Genomic DNA, 16,349 nt, shown 5'->3' with positions numbered 1-16,349 from the left:
ATTTTATCCAATTCTATTTGTAACTTTAAACTCTGTTTACATTGTCTTTGGATATACAATATTTTTTTATTTTTTAGGGAGTTTGTATATTCTTCTGTTGCCTGTGCCATTGAAATCATATCCAAGAAATCACTGCCAATTTAAATGTTGGGAGGTTTTATGACCCAGATTTTCTTCTAAAAGTTTATAGTCTTAAGATTTATATTTAGGTCTTTTATCTATTTTGAGTTAATACTTGTATATGGGATTAGGTAAGGGTCCAATTTTATTCATTTCCATGTAATTATTATTTTTCAACAATATTTAGTTAAAAGATTATTATTTCCACCACCAAATGTTCGTGGAAACCTTGTCAAAAATAACTTGACAATATAGGGAAGAATTTAGCTCTAGGCTTTTATTTAACTCCAATGGTTTATATATCTGTCTTTAGAACAGTACTACACTGTTTCAATTATTGTAGCTTTATATGGTTTGAAATCAGAAAATATACATCTTCTAGCTTTGTTCTTTTCCAAGATCGTTTTGGGTATCTAGAATCCATATTCCATATTAGGATAGATTTCTTTCTGAAAAATATAGAAATATATGATAGTTTCACCTAAAAAAAATAGAAAAAAAATATCCTCTGGTAAGAAAGAAAGCAAAAAGAAATATTGAAATGTTATCTTTAAGTCATCAAAAGCTTTGTATCAGACAAATGAAACTGTTATGTGAGATTATCATTTTTAATTTTGGATAAATTGCTATAATACTAGATGTCAACCACTAAGCCAAGCATGGGAAGGAGGGATGAGGAGAGAATGGGGTGGGGATCGGGTGGGGGCAGACTGGGTGATGTGTCCATGTATGTCTACAAAAGTTTGTATCCCATTATGATGTATGAATACAGTGCACCAATAAAATAAAATTAAAAAAAAAGAATTGCAATTAACAGTTGTAAAAAAAAATGAGAGATAGATAATTACCCTTAAGCATTCATTGCAATAATAATTATTGCCGCCAAGGTCCAGTAAAGGATGCTAAAATTAGTGAGTAAAAATTTGATGAGAACATCCACAAACATCAAATCCAATCACTATGCTGAGCTTGGGAAGGGGTGGGGGATGGGAAACTGGGGGAGGGCTCAGTGTGCACATATGCCTCTATCACCCTGAACTTCAACAAGATGTATGATTAAAATGCACCAATAAAAAATTTGATGAGAAATTAAAAAAAAAATTTTTATTTGGAATAACAAAAAGCCCAGAATAGCCAAAGTAGTTCTCAGCAACAAAAACCATGCAGGAAAAATCACAATACCTGACTTTAAACTATACTACAAAGCCATTGTAATAAAAACAGCATGGTACTGGCAGAAAAAGAGATACATAGACCAACAGAGCAGAATAGAAGACCCAGAAACAAGCTCACACACTTTCAGCCAATGGATTTTTGACAAAGGGGCCAAAAACATACACTGGAAAAAAGATAGCCTCTTCAACAAATGGTGTTGGCAAAACTGGTTAACCATACGCAGAAAACTGGACATTAATCCCACTTTCTCACCCTGCACAAGAGTCAATTCAAGATGGATCAAAGACTTGGAAATCAAACCAGAGACCTTGAAGCTCCTTGAAGAGGGCATAGGTCCAACACTGCAACACACAGGCACAGATAAACACTTTCTCAACAAGACCCCAAAGGCACAACAAATTAAGAGACAAATCAATATGTGAGATTGCATGAAACTGAAGAGCTTCTGTTCAGCAAAGGAAACTGTCAAGAACCTTAATCGAGAGCCAACAGAATGGGAGAAGATTTGTGCCACCTCACCTGTGATGGAGGACTAATATCTAGAATATACAGAGAACTCAAGAAACTCAACACTAAAAAAACAATCATCCAATAAAAAAAAAGGGCAAGCGAACTAAATAGACACTTCACGAAAGAAGAAATTCAAATGGCCAATAAATGCATGCAAAAATGTTCAACATCACTGGCAATCAGAGAGGTGCAAATCAAAACTCCCCTGAGATTTCACCTAACTCCAACTAGAATGGCAATCATTCAAAACACAAGCAACAACAAATGATGGCGAGGATGTGGAGAAGTGGGAACTCTAAAACACTGTTTGTGAGATCGCAAATTAGTGCAACCACTTTGGACAACAGTATGAAGAATCCTCAGAAGAATGGGAACAAATCTACCATTCGATCCAGCAATTTAACTTCTGGGTTATCTACCCAAAAGAAAGTAAACCAAACTACCAAACTAATGCATGTGTATCTATGTTCATAGCTGCACAATTCACCATAGCCAAACTATATCACCAGCCAGATGTCCATCAACAGATAAATGGATTACAAAACTGTGGGCTATGTACACAATGGAATTTTACTCAGCCATAAAAAAAAAACAATTATATCATTTTCAGGGAAATGGATAGAGCTGGAGAAAACATTATGCTAAGCGAGATTAGTCAGTCGCAAAAAATAAGAAAATCGGATGCTTTCCCTAATATGTGAAAGCTAAGGAGAAATGTGTCATAGGAGGAACTCTAGATGAAAAAGGAAATCCTATAGAGGAGCAAACAAGACAACCTAAATGAGAGGATGGGAGGAAGGAAGAAGAAAATTCTCTAAAGCACACAATGTACTTAAACATATTGAAGTCAACCACTAAGCCAAGCATGGGATAAGAAGGGAACGGGGTGGGAACTGGGTAGGGACTAAATGGGCAATGTGTACATGTATGTCCATACAAGTTTTTTACCCCATTATGATGTATGAATATAATGCACCAATAAAAAAATTTTTTTAAAGACGCCAGAAAAAAAAAAAAACTGAGCACCTTGAAGATTTTCATCTTATGAAAATTTAGCAAATTGAAAATATTAGAATTCTGTCAAAATATCAAAAGTTCTAGCTGTGCAGGGTGGCACATGCCTGTAATCCCAGCTATTCAGTAGGCTAAGGCTGGAGAATACTGAATTCAAGCCCAGCCTCAGCAACACATGTCAAAACAAAACAAAAAATAATTTAGTTGAACAAAAATCACATTTCAGCTTTAGAGAAAAAAAGGTACAAAAGAATTATGAAATGTTGCCAGGCGTGGTGGCCCAAGCTTGTAATCCCAGCATTCAGGAGGCTGAGACTGGAGGATCGCAGTTCTTGGACAGCCTCAGCTACTAAGTGAGGCACTCGGCAACTTAGTGAGACCCTGTTTCAAAATAAAGAGTAAATAATAGGGCAGGGAGTATAGCTCAGAGGCGAATGCCCCTGGGTTCCACCTCCAAACCTGCAAAAAAAAAAAAAAGAAAGAAATATGAAATATCAAAAACTTTTTTTTTTTTTTTTGCAGTACTGGAGATTGAACCCAGGAGCACTCTACCTTCGAGCTACACTCCCAGTCCTATTTTTTTTATTTTGAAACAGGTCTCACTAAGTTGCAGAGGGCCTAAGTAGCTGAGGCTGCCTGAGAACAAGCCTTAATTTTTTTAAGTGAACTATTATCCCATATACTAACCAGTCTTAAATGCCTGGCCATGTTTACTATCACATAGAATAGCTGAAGAAAGAAAATAAAATGTAAGCAGCAGCTGGACATGGTAGCACACACTTGTAATTCCAGCATTTGGGAGGCTGACACAGGAGGATCCAGGTTGATGGCCAGCCTCAGGTACTTAGTAATGCCCTTTGCAACTCAATAAGACCGTTTCAAAGTAAAGAATAAATGTAGCCAGGCATGGTGGTGCATGCTTGTAATCCCAGCATTTAGGTGGACTGAGACCTGAGGATCGCAGTTCACAGACAGCCTCAGCTACTTACTGAGGCCCTCTGCAACATAGTGAGACCCTGTTTCAAAATAAAGAATAAAAAAAATAGGGCAGGGGGTGTAGCTCGGAGGTCAAATGCCCCTGGGTTCCATCCCCAGACCCCCCAAAAAAGAATAAAAAAGTAGGACTGTGGTGTAGCTCAGAGGTAGAATGCCCCTAGGTTCCATCCTCAGTACTGCAAAAAAAAAAAAAAAAGTAAGCAACAAATAAAAGTAACTCTCCATGACAATACGGAGAGTTACACTGTAGCACAATCCTCATTCCAAAAGAAGTAATATTTGCCCTTTAAGAAAAACCATTTCTCAGCAGGGTGTGGTGGTTCACGCTTGTAATCCCAGCATTTGGGAGACTGAGACAGGAGGACTTCGGTTCAAAGACAGCCTCAGCTACTTAGTGAGGCTCTGTTTCAAAATAAAGAATAAAAGATAGGGCTGGGATGTAGCTTGAGGGTAGAATGCCCCTGGGTTTCATCCTCGGTACTGCAAAAAAGAAAAAAGAAAACATTTCTCTTTTTATTTTTTATTTTTGTTTCTGTTCTTGTTTTTGTTTAGTTGTTGTCAACTAACTCAGTTAAAACACACATAGAAACTAAAAAGAAAAAAAATTGTACCGTAAGTTTTAGCCACCAAAACAGTTGCAATTACAGGATAGATCATGCTAAGTTTGTAAGAGAATGTGAAGCAACTGAACTCTTAAACACTTCTAAAGTGGAAATGTGCTACCATCATTTGAGAATGTTGTTTGACATCATTTACTAATGCTAAACTATACTGTGCACATGTATACCTATTATGACCCAGAAATTCTACTCATAGGTAATCCAACAGAAATATATATGTAGACTTGCTCACAAAAATACATGTAGAAGAATTCCTAATAGACAAAAATTGTAAAAAACCGAATGTCCACCAAGAGTAAAATGAGAAAATAAACTACAGTATATTTATAGTGTAATACTATTCAGAAATAACAGGAATGTATCCCAGAAGCATTTGTTAAAAGAACACTATTAAAGAGCATATACTATATTATTTTATCGCTATAAAGTACAAAAAGTACAAAATTAATCTGTAATGTTAGAAAGCAGAATAGTGGTCACCTTTGGGAAAGGGTAGTAACTGGGAGGAAGCAAGAGCAGGACTTTTAGGGATACTGATGATATTGTATTTCTTGATCCAAATGTCAGTTATGGTACATGTTCTCTTGTGAAAATTCTAAGAACTTATGACACTTTGCACTAGGTGTGTGTTATGATTTTAATGAGACTCCTTGAAGTCATGTGTTGAAAACTTAATCAACAGTAGGACAGGTAGGGTCTAGTAAGAAGTGACTTGGTCAAAAAGGCTGGTCTCTCATTAATGGATTAATGTCCACTTCACGAGAGTAGGCTGGTGATTTCAAGAATAGGCTTGTTACAACAGCCTATTCAGCACTGCTTGCTCTCTTACCCTTCCAGGCTCTCCCTTTGAAAGACACAGCCCAAAGGCCCTCTCCAAATGCTGGTGCCTGGACTTCCCAGCCACCAAATGAGTGAGAAATAAATTTCTTTATAAGTTAACAAGTCTGTGGTATTCTGCTACAGTAACAGAAAACATACTAAGAAAACTGGCATTGAGAAGTAGGACTGTTACTCTAACAAATACCAGAAAATGTGGGATGACTTTGGAACTTGGTAATAGATAGAGGCTGGGGCAGTTCTGAAGCGAAGGTGGAAAAAGCAGTTTCGATGAGGGTTAAGAAGAAAATAGCTACAGGGAAGGTCTGGGTGTTGTAGAGATTATTTAAGTGGTCATGACCAGAAAGGTCATAGAAATACAGATAGTGAAAGGCAATTCTGATGAGATCTCATATGGAAATGAGGAACAAGATACTGAAAACTAGATAAGGTTAACCTGCTATAAAAATCACAAAGAATTTGGAAGAATTGTGTCCAAGCCTGAGGGCTTTTCAAAAGGTAAAGCTCAAGAACAATGAAGGAGCTATCTAGCATAAGAAACATCTGAACAAAATATTGAAGGAGCTGTATATGTATGTATATGCGTAGTGTATATGTATATACATACATACTTACGTACTAGGGATTGAATTCAGGGGCATTCTACCTGAGCTACACCCCCAGGCCTTTTTTTATTTTTTGTTTCAAAACAGAATCTTACTATATTGCTGAGAGTCTCACTAGGTTGCTAAAGCTGGCCTCCAACCTGTGATCTGCCTGTCTCAGCCCCCAAGTACTGGAATTACAAGTGTGTGTCACCATGCCCAGCACATAACTACACTTTTAACTGTGCACATTAAAATACATGAATGGGAAGGGAAAGGCACCAAGGACTGTGTGAATGTATACCATTTTTAATATGATCCAGATAAAAATAAAAAAAATAAACATGGAGTTAAAACAAAAAAATATATGAAGACAGACATGACTTAAAGACATAATTTATAATCAAAAGAGAAGGGAAAAAATTGGAAAAGTCATAGGCTGACCATGGAGAAAATGACTTCTTTAGGATTACAGGCCAAGAATGTGACCAAGACAGCCTTTTTAAAATTAATACAGATAGAGGGGGTCATGAAGACAAGAAAATAATCCCTAAAGCTTTTCAGATCTTTCAAACCACCTCTTCTGTCACAGGCCCATAATTCTAAGGAGGCAGAATGGCTCTGAGGACCTGGCCAGGGCCCACTCCTAGTAGCTATTGCTCAAAAGACCCCAGTGAAGCTCAGGTCATCACTCCAGAAGACACTGGCTGTAAACCTTAGCGGTATCCATTTGGTATTGCATATGCATGAAAACAGAAAACAAATCCCAGTACTTGAGTGGCTAAAGTAAAAAGATTGAGGCCAGCCCTAGCAACTTACAAAGACCCTGTTTCAAAATTTAAAAAAAAAGAAGATGGAGGTGGGGACAGCTGGCAGTGGCTGAAAAGGACATGAATTTCTCTTAGAAACCCTGGACAACAGATTTTGGTTTAATATTTGATTGGAACAACATACAGAGACATTTCCAGTCATGACTCCCTATCTAAAATATAAGAGAAAGAATGAAAATGGAGGAATTAGAGGCAAGATGGCAGTGTGGCGCCCAACACCACAAGAAAAGTGATTTTTGGAGGAACATCCCAGAAGAGATCGGAAAGTAAGACTGTTCCTGCCGCACATGCTCAGGAATTCTTAACAACAAACTCTGTAAGAAAAATGTTCAGGGCATGCTGGAGGAAGCCCAGTATGGCCAGGCCAGGTATGCCCAGCCACACATCCTGGGAACCTCGGCAATCTTGGCCACCACACTCCTCCACACCGTGCTGGGGACCATGGTGCGCTTGGAGCAGCAGATCCTGCTCTCTGTGGTGAAGCTGTGGGCCTCCACTCTTGGTGGGGAGATAAAATCCATTGCTTTGCTGCTAAGTACTTGGGCTCCCAACTTCTACAAAAGGCATGTACTGTTTTCTTTTATTAAAAAATATTAAAGAAGAGAGACCAAGATGGTGGTAGTGGCGGCAGCAGCCAGTATTCAGGAGAGGCTGACAGATCCAATCCAATACACCTTGAATTTTTGAAGAAATCTCCCCAAAAGTAGACTGCCCTTGCCACACATACTCAGGAATTCTGGACAACATACTATGTAAGAAAAATGTTCGGGGTGCGTCTGAGGGAGCCCTGGATGGCCGGGCCGGGCTCACTGCACATCCCAGAAGGCCTCAACGCTCATGGCTGCTACACTGGGAGCAGTGGTGCGCTTGGAGAAGCAGATCCCGCTCTCTGTAGTGAAGCTGTGAGTCTCCACTTTCAGTGGAAGCTACTAGGTATTAGGTATATGGGCTCCCAGCTTCTGCAAAAGACACATACTGTTTTCTCCTACTAAAAAAAAAATATATATATATATATATTTAAATATATATATATATTTATAAAAGAATAAATGGGAACCTCTGTAGATGCCCTGTTCACAGTGATGGGGACTGGAGCCTGCTGTACAGCGAGGCCGGGATCAGGGCCAGTGAGGCCGAAAACGTAGCCTGCCGAGCAGAAAGGCCGGTGCCAGGCCTGCTGAGCAGCAAGGCTGGTACCAGGGCCTGCCAAGTGGCAAGGCTGGTGCTGGGACCTCCAAGGCTGGTGGCCAGGCCTGCTGCATAACAAAGAGCCAGTGAATCCCTGCGATCATGCGGTCAGGAAGTACTTGAAGCTGCCACTGCCTCACCCCATCTCACAGCAGATTTCCAGATCCCAGTGACCTTTATTAAAAAAATTGGGTGTGAGTGAATCATCTCATCAAAGTCACTCACCTTCTAGTGGTCAGGATTTCAGCAAATGGGAATCAGTATGGAAAATAAAAGGACTTCCAAGGAAGAGATAAACTGTAATTGGTTGGATGTGGAGAAGTAGAAACATTATTGGTGGGATTGCAAATTAATGCAACCACTTCGAAAAACAGTATAGAAGATCCTCAGAATGAAAATGAACTTACCATAAGATCCAGCAATACCACTTATGGGTATCTACCCAAAAGAATGGGGAAAAAAAGTACCAAACCAATGCACAAGTATCTGCAATTAAGGTGACCTATCTGAGGGGATGGAAGCGGGAAAGATGGAAACTCTTTAAAGCACATGATATACTTAAACATATCAAATTCAATTACTAAAGCAAGCATGGGAAGGAGGGAGGGGGAGAAAACGGGATGGGGATTGGAAAGGGCTAATTGGGTGATGTGTACGTGTATATCTCCACAAGTTTTTTATTCCATTAAGATGTATGACTACAATGCACCAATAAAAATATTAAAAAATTTAAAAATAATAATAAAAAGTATGTCCCTGACAGCCTAACAGAAACTTGTCAAAAAAAAATTATTCTCCTTTAAGACTTGATGTTGTTTTCCCTGTTGGGCTGTGGACATAGTTACGACCAGCTTCTTGTCTATTTCTTTTAGAATGAGAATGACTATCCTATGCCTATTCCACCACTGTTATTTGAGAAGCACGTGTAATTTGTTAATTCCACAGGCCTAGGACTGGAGAGGAGTGTTTCTTAGAATCAATCATGTCTTGAGTTTCACCTCTATCTGATTAAATAAAACTCTGGTCTTAAGGTTTTTGAGCTGATGCTGGAATAAGTGAAGACTTTTGGGACAAATCAAGAATGGGCTTGTTACCGCCGGGCGTGGTGGCGCACGCTTATAATCCCCACACTTGGGAGGCTGAGACAGGAGGATCGCACAGGTTCAAAGCCATCCACGCTGGCTTAGGAGACCCTGTTTCCAAACAAAAATATAAAAAATAGGTCTGGGAGTGTAGCCCGGAGGTAGAAGGGCTTCCAGGGACCCCAATACCACCCAAAAAAAAAAAAAAAGAATGGGCTTTTTATAAAAGCAAGTATGGGCACCATCTTACTCTCTTAAGCTGTTTTGCTCCCTCTGCCCAGGAATGACACAGCATGAAGACCCTTACCATATGCTGGCATCTTAATATTCGACTTTCCAGCCTCTAAAACAGTATGAAATAAACTTCCTTATAAATTACCCAGTTAGCCGGGCGCACGCTTGTAATCTCCGCGCTTGGGAGGCGGAGCCAGGACGATCGCACAGGTTCGAAGCCAGCCGCGCGCGCTGGCTTAGGAGACCCTGTTTCCAAAATGAAAATGTAAAAATAGGTCTGGGAGTGTAGCCCGGAGGTAGAAGGGCTTCCAGGAACCCCAGTACCACCAAAAAATAAATAAATAAATAAATAAATAAGTAAATAAATAAATAAATAAATACATAAATAAATAAATAAATAAATAAATAAATAAATTACCCACTTAGCTGAGTGCAGTGACACAAACCTATAATCCCAGTACTGGAGAGGCTGAGACAGGAGGATCACAAGTTTGAAGACAACCTCAGTAAGTAGTGAGAGTGTCATCAACTCAGCAAAACCCTGTCTCAAAATAAAAATAAAATAGGGCTGGGGGTGTACCTTGGAGGTAGAATGACCCTGGGTTAAATTCCCAGGGATAAATAAATAAATAAATAACCCAGTCTATGGTATTCTATTACAGCAACACAAAAGGACTAAGATAGTATTTTATAGAAGTATTTCAACAAAAAACTTAAGCACACACATATGTTCATAAAATATACCATAGAGGCCAAACAAACTATTTCTACAGACATATCCAGCTTATTAGAGCAGACTTGTTTATGACAGCTCAGCTGAAGAAATACCATAGACATTTAAAAAGCCAAGAAAAAAATAAAAAGCAAAATTGTCTTGGTGGTACTACAAGATCAGATCAACAATAGAATTTGATCTCCTAATAACAACACTTCTTAGAATGTGGTCAAGTTAAGCCGGGTGTGGTGGCGCACACTTGTAATCCCAGCATTCAGGAGTCTGAGACCGGAGGATCATGGTTCGGGGACAGCCTCACCTACTTAGTGAGGCCCTCTGCAACTCAGTGAGACCGTGTTTCAAAATAAAAGAATAAAAAATAGGGCAGGGGACATAGCTCAGAGGTCGAATGCCCCTGGGTTCCATCCCCAGACCCTCAAAAAAAAAAAAAAAAAAAAAAAGAATGTGGTCAACTTTCATTATCTCACACATTTAGTAGATGATGCTCATCTCGAAAGACACAGTATGAGAATACCATAAAAAGTAGCAATTACACTAAAAACTTAAGTGTGAAAACTCAAAATGACCACTAATTTTACTTGCCGCTCACTGATATGAAACAACTTTATCTTATCCAAGAGTCACAACATTGGTATTACTGAGATACCAAGAAGCCTCCCATGGAAAAGAGGTGCATCAGCCAGTCAGGTTAAAGTGAAAGTCACTGAATCTAACATATGCTATTTAATCAGAAAACTGCAAAGTGACTATTAATTCTAAAATGCTTTTAGCATCAACTGGCCTGTCCTCTTAAGACCCTAGATCTCAATGACTTTTCTAAAATATGGAAAGGTACCACTTATTACTGTTTCCTTCACCTAATGTACTTACCTTCAGCTCCCATACTCACCTGTTTATAACCCTATCCTAACTTTCCTATCCCAACTCTATGCTTTTTTTGCATAATAAGAAAACCTAAAAAATCATCAATTAAATAGAGTATCAGTTTCTGTTTTGTTCTTTGTAATTTTGTTTTTGTGTATGTAGTAATAGGGATGGAACCCAGGGGCATTCTACCTCTCAGCTATACCCTCAGCCTGACTTTTTATTCCTTATTTTTAAACAAGGTCTCACCAAATTGCAAAGAGCCTAAATAGCTGAGGCTGCCAGCAAACCACAATCCTCCTGTTTTAGTCTCCCAATTACTGGGACTACAAGCATGTATCACCACACCCAGCTTGGTTTTTTGGTGTGTGTGTGTGTGTGTTTTTAATGTTGTACTAGAGGCTGAACTCAGGGGCCTTCTACCTCTGAGCTGAGGCTGGCCTTGAACCTACAATCCTGTTTCCGCTTCCAAGTACATGGGCCAACACACTTGGCTCTTTGTGTGTGTGTGTGTGGCGGGGGGGGGGGGTTGTTTACTGGAGATGGAACACAGTAGCATCCTACCTCCAAGAGACATCCCCAATTCTATTTTCTTTTTCTTTCTTTTTTTTTTTTTTTTTTTTTGTGGTACTGGGGATTGAACCCAGAGGCATTCTACCTAGCCCTATTTTTATTCGTGTGTGTGTGTGTGTGTGTGTGTGTGTGTGTGTGTTTTTCCAGGAATCGAAACCAGGGACATTCTACCTCTGAGCTACATCCCTAACCCAATTTTTTTGTTTGTTTGTTTGTTTGTTTGTTTGCGGGTCTGGGGATGAAACCCAGGGGCATTCAACCTCAGAGCTACACCCCCTACCCAATTTTTTATTCTTTATTTTGAAACAGGGTCTGAGTTGCAATGCGGCCTCACTAAGTAGCTGAGGCTGTCCACGAACCACGATCCTCAGGTCTCAACCTCCCAAATGCTGGGATTACAAGTGTGCAACACCACGCCCGACTTTATTTTTTATTTTCGAAACTGGGTCTCACTAAGTTCCAGAGGGCCTCACTAAGTGGCTGAGGCAGGTTACAAACCTGTATCCTCCTGTCTCAGCCTTCTCAGCCTTCCAAGTACTGGGATTACAAGCATGCACCACCATGCAAGGCTTATTCTTTATTTTGAAACAGGGTCTCACTACATTGCAGAGGGCCTCACTAAGTAGCTGGAGCTGGCCTCTCAGCCTCCAAAGTGCAGCAATTACAAGCATGTGCCACCACGCCCAGCAATACAAACATTTTTTTAAGAAAGCCTCTTTATGTGAGTAGATCCTGTCCAGTTTTAATGCTTACTCATCAAACATTATTCTTAATCTGAACCACAACTCAGGGGAGAAATTTACTTTGAAAATGCAAAGTTGCTGCTCAAAAGTGCTAAAATTCCATCAACAGTAACTTTTTATAAGGCATCTTAAGTTACAAATTAATTTTCTTGGCATATCAACTTCACCAACTATATCTGCATTAGTCAAGCCCATTATACCAAAAGAAACACAATCATTAGAAAATATGTCTCAAGTCAGGTGTGGTGGTGCAATCTTATGATCCCAGCATTTGGGAGGTTGAGACAGACAGGATGATGGCAGGTCTCTGCCAGCCTCAGCTACTTAGTGAGGCCCTCAGCAATTTAAGTGATACCCTGTTTCAAAATAAAAGGTAAAAAGCTGGGGTTAGGGGTGTAGCTTGGAGGTAGAATGCCTCTGGGTTCAATACCAAGTACTCTTTAAAAAAATTCTCAGCCAGGAGTGATGGTGCACAGTAACAATCTCAGTATTATGGAGGTGGAGACAGGAGAATCACGGGTTCCAGCCACCTTCAGCAACTTAGTGAAGCCCTGTTTCAAAATAAAATAGGGCTGGGGGTGTAGCTCAGGGGTAGAATGTCCCTGGGTTCAATCCCCAGTATCACATACACACACAGAAAAAACAAGTCTCTGGGAAGATACTTATTAAATAATCCTCATAAAGTAAATAAATGCTAAAATGTATCTAGCTCCTTTAAAATGGTTTGTGTTTTGTTTTAAGATAGGTAATCCCAGTTGGAAGGCTAAAACAGGAGGTTCAAGATCAGCCCCAACTTCAGCAACTTAATGAAACCATCAGCAACTTGCCCTGTTTCAAAATAAATAAAAAGCTGAGGCTGGTGGAGCAGGCTTGTAATCCTAGTACTTGGGAGGCTGAGACATAAAGATGGGGTTCAAGCCGCCGAGCCTCAGTTACTTAGTGAGACCCTCTGAAGCTTAGTGAGACCCTTTTTCAAAATAAAGAATAAAAAATCAGGCTGGGGCGGGGCGGGGGGGGGGGGTCCTTGGAGGTAGAATGCCCCTGGGTTCAATTCCCAGCACCACAAACAGAAATAAATAAATAAATAAATAAATAAATAAGTAAATAAATAGGACTCGGGGTGTAGGTTAGAGGTAGATGAATGCCCCGGGGTTCAATCCCCAGTACAAATAAGTAAATAAATAGTAAGGTTTTTTTTTAAGGGAAAAAAGACAAAAATGTTCCAATGTCCAAGTTAAACTGCCTATGAAATTATCTCAAGATCTAAAAGCTATTTAGAACCCAAGAAAAAGACTTTCATTTAGTTAAAAAGGCTGAATATACTAAGAAATTAAAAAAGAACTCTGGCATTTATTCTTTCTAGGGCAACATTCCATAAAATACAGATTACATTTACACTTATAAGAGCGAACTACACTAACTAAAAAGTTGCAAGATAGTAAGAACCGAAAGGCAAAAAACTATAAACATCCCTAAGATATCCTTACCCAAGTGCTTAGATCGCACGCAAGAAAGGCTTTCAAGGCACAAGGCTAAAGGTGTGCTTGTTACAAAGTTGTGGAAGACGGGATCCCTACAGACACCCAGTTAACTGACTCTCGCTTTCAGGGAAACTGTATTAAAATGCAAGTCTTGTGAAATTCCTCAACTCTCGATTGAACCAGCGTGCATCACAAAAGCTGCGGTCCCTCCTCGTCCTTAGAAAGCATTGCCTGCCTGGAAAGACCCTTCTCCCCGCAAGGCTTCTACAAACTTTGACTCCTCCAGCACACCCCGAACCCGCGCCCCATCCACCGCCCGCCCCCTACCCACACGCACACCCACGGGGGAACTTCAATCCTCGGCAGACGTCTACCCCTCCACGCGGGCAACCAAACCCACGTGCTCGCAAACCCGGCCCCTTTCCACACCCCCCGGAAACGACACCCCCTTTTTCACACTCCGCACGCCACAGCCCATCCCCCTCCCCGGCCCCCACCCACACCACCCCAGTCCACCCACCCACGTCCCCGGGACCCGGCCTCCCCGCGCTCGGGGGCTGGCCGCCGGCAGTGGGCAGGGAGGGCCGCAGGAGGAGGGAGGAGGCCCGGGCCTAGGCCGCGCCCGCAGCGCCCGCCGGCCTCCCGCGCCGCCGCCGCACTCACTTGCCAGCCGCGCCGCGTCCAGTCCCCCGCCGCCGCCGCCGCCGCCGCCGCCGCCGCCGGCCCCCGGGACCGCCAGGTCCGGCTTCTTGGGCCCCGGGGGCGGCCCCGCTCCCCCGCCCGGGACGGCCCCGGGCGGAAAGGCGGCCCCGGGCGCGCCGGCCAGGGCCAGCGGGACGCTGTTGCTATGGAGGCCGAGGCCCGGGGCCGCGCCGGCGGCCGGGTCCTCATGCAGGAACTGACACTCCTCCCCGTAGAAGCACGTCTTGTCCTTGGCGTAGTAGCGGCAGTACTTGAGCTTCACGCCCGCCGCCGCCCCGCCGGGGACACCCCCGAGCCCCGGCGGGGCCACCGCCGCCACTGCCGCCGCCAGCGAGGAGGAGGACGGGGAGGCGGCGGCCGAGGGGGGCGGGAGGCCGCCGCCACTGTTCATGGCCACGCCGCGGCCTCGTCTTGCGCCGCCGCCGCCGCCACCATAGGCCGGGAGGAGGGCGCCGCGGCCGGGCCGAGCAGCCGGCGGGCGGGTCTGTCCCGCTGCGGGAGCCGAGCCGCCCGCGGAGGGGGAGGGGAGGAAGGCGCGGGCGGGGGAGAGTTGGGATTCTCCCTCACTCACTCGCTCCTTCTCTTTTCTTAAAGGGGCCGCGCGGGACGGCGGGGTGGGCGCGCGGCCCGGACGGGGACTTCGAGGACGCGGGCTGGGGAAGGAGGAGCGGCGGCGGCGGCGAGCGGGCGGAGAGGGCGAAGGGGCCGGCTTATTTTTAAATTCTGCCTCCACTCGCTCTTTCGCGCTCTGGTGCCTCCGAGTTGTTTATTCCATTTTCCTCTTCCTGAGACGGCCGCGCGAGTGCGCGTGCGCGGCGCGGCGCGGCGCGGGGGCTTGTGGGTAGCGGGCGCCCGGCCCGGCCCGGCAGCCGCGGGCGGCGGCGGTTGGACGCGCGGAGTCGGGCGCTCCCGGCTCACTCGGGCGCCCCAGCTCTCACGAGGCCGGATACTCGTCGTCTTTTCTTTTCTGGTATATATTTTGCCGGCATAGCCAGATGTCGTCTTGTAGTTGAAAAGGCCGACAGGACAGACCGCAGCCTGCCGTTTGGAGGGGCTGCGCGGGGACTGTGCCCCTGCGCGCCGCGGAGCATGGCCGCGGCCCTTCGCCTCTGACTCTGCTCTCTTTTCACCTCCCCTCGAAGGGGGCGAGAACCACAGGACTTAGCTTCCGGACTCTGTCAGGAAAACTGAGCCAAAAAAAAAAAAAAAAGTTGATTTCGACAAACCCCCTGCTCAGTGCAGCACCTGTTTTCTCTATATGGCTGAAGGCCATCAGAACTTTATGAAGAATAAGATGCCACCTGAGACCACACCGCCTAGGCAGCAGGGGAAGGTTTCATTGATAAATGTACTAGGTTGCTTTTCCCCAACTACTCTAGTCTACATTCTGGAATTCTGGATTCGAAATTCGTGGGTTGTGTGTGTGTGTGTGTGTGTGTGTGTGTGTGTGTGTGTGTTACCGGGGATGGAACCCAGGGCATTCTACAAGCTTCAACTCCAGCCCTATTTTTTTTTTTTTTAACGACCTCACTAAGTTGCTGAGGCTGGCCACGAACTTGAGATTCTCCTGTCTCAGCCTCCCAAGTACTGGGATTACAAGCATGCACCACCATGCCCTGCCGAAGTTCTTGTTTGTTTGGTTTTTTTTCCTCTCGTACTGGGGATGAAACCCATGGGCATTCTACCTCCGAGCTAAATCCCCTGCCCCATTTTTTTATTCTTCATTTTGAAACAAGGTCTCATTGAGTTGCACAAGGCTGCACTAAGTAGCTGAGGCTGTCCGCTGATCCTCCTGTCTCAGCCTCCCGAATGCTGGGATTACAAGCGTGCGCCACCACGCCCCGCCGAAATTCATTTTTAAAAGAATTTTTTTATAAAGGAGAGGGTGAAAGAATTTTAAAGAATGGCAATGGAGGGGAAAATTATTTTAAAGTTTTTTTCTGCAAAAAGTTTTCACAAAAAGCAGGTAAGTCACCGTTGTGGGGGATGGGTTGGCAATATTTAAGAAATTGTGGTAAACAGCAAAAGTAACCACACAGCAAAAGGGAGAAAGATGGAT

At 43.2% G+C, this 16,349-nt stretch overlaps 1 protein-coding gene across 5 annotated transcripts in view; it reads right to left on the bottom strand.

The window, feature by feature from the left end:
• Positions 1 to 14,681, bottom strand: part of PAN3 (poly(A) specific ribonuclease subunit PAN3) — a gene marked incomplete at both ends in the record, with an annotated part of 174,037 nt that extends 159,356 nt beyond the window's left edge. For all 5 annotated transcript variants that reach the window (XM_080689997.1, XM_080689996.1, XM_080689998.1 and 2 more), the window contains one exon: positions 14,252 to 14,681. In XM_080689997.1, the coding sequence (XP_080546123.1) occupies positions 14,252 to 14,681 (430 nt within the window). The remainder of the gene's footprint in view (positions 1 to 14,251) is intronic.
• Between the last annotated feature and the right edge of the window lie 1,668 nt (positions 14,682 to 16,349).

The sequence above is a fragment of the Muscardinus avellanarius genome (assembly GCF_963383645.1).
Source record: "Muscardinus avellanarius genome assembly, chromosome: 2".
In the NCBI taxonomy this organism is placed as follows: domain Eukaryota; kingdom Metazoa; phylum Chordata; class Mammalia; order Rodentia; family Gliridae; genus Muscardinus; species Muscardinus avellanarius.
The sequence above is the reverse complement of the archived record's forward strand: the minus strand, read 5'-3'. Positions and strand labels throughout refer to the sequence as shown.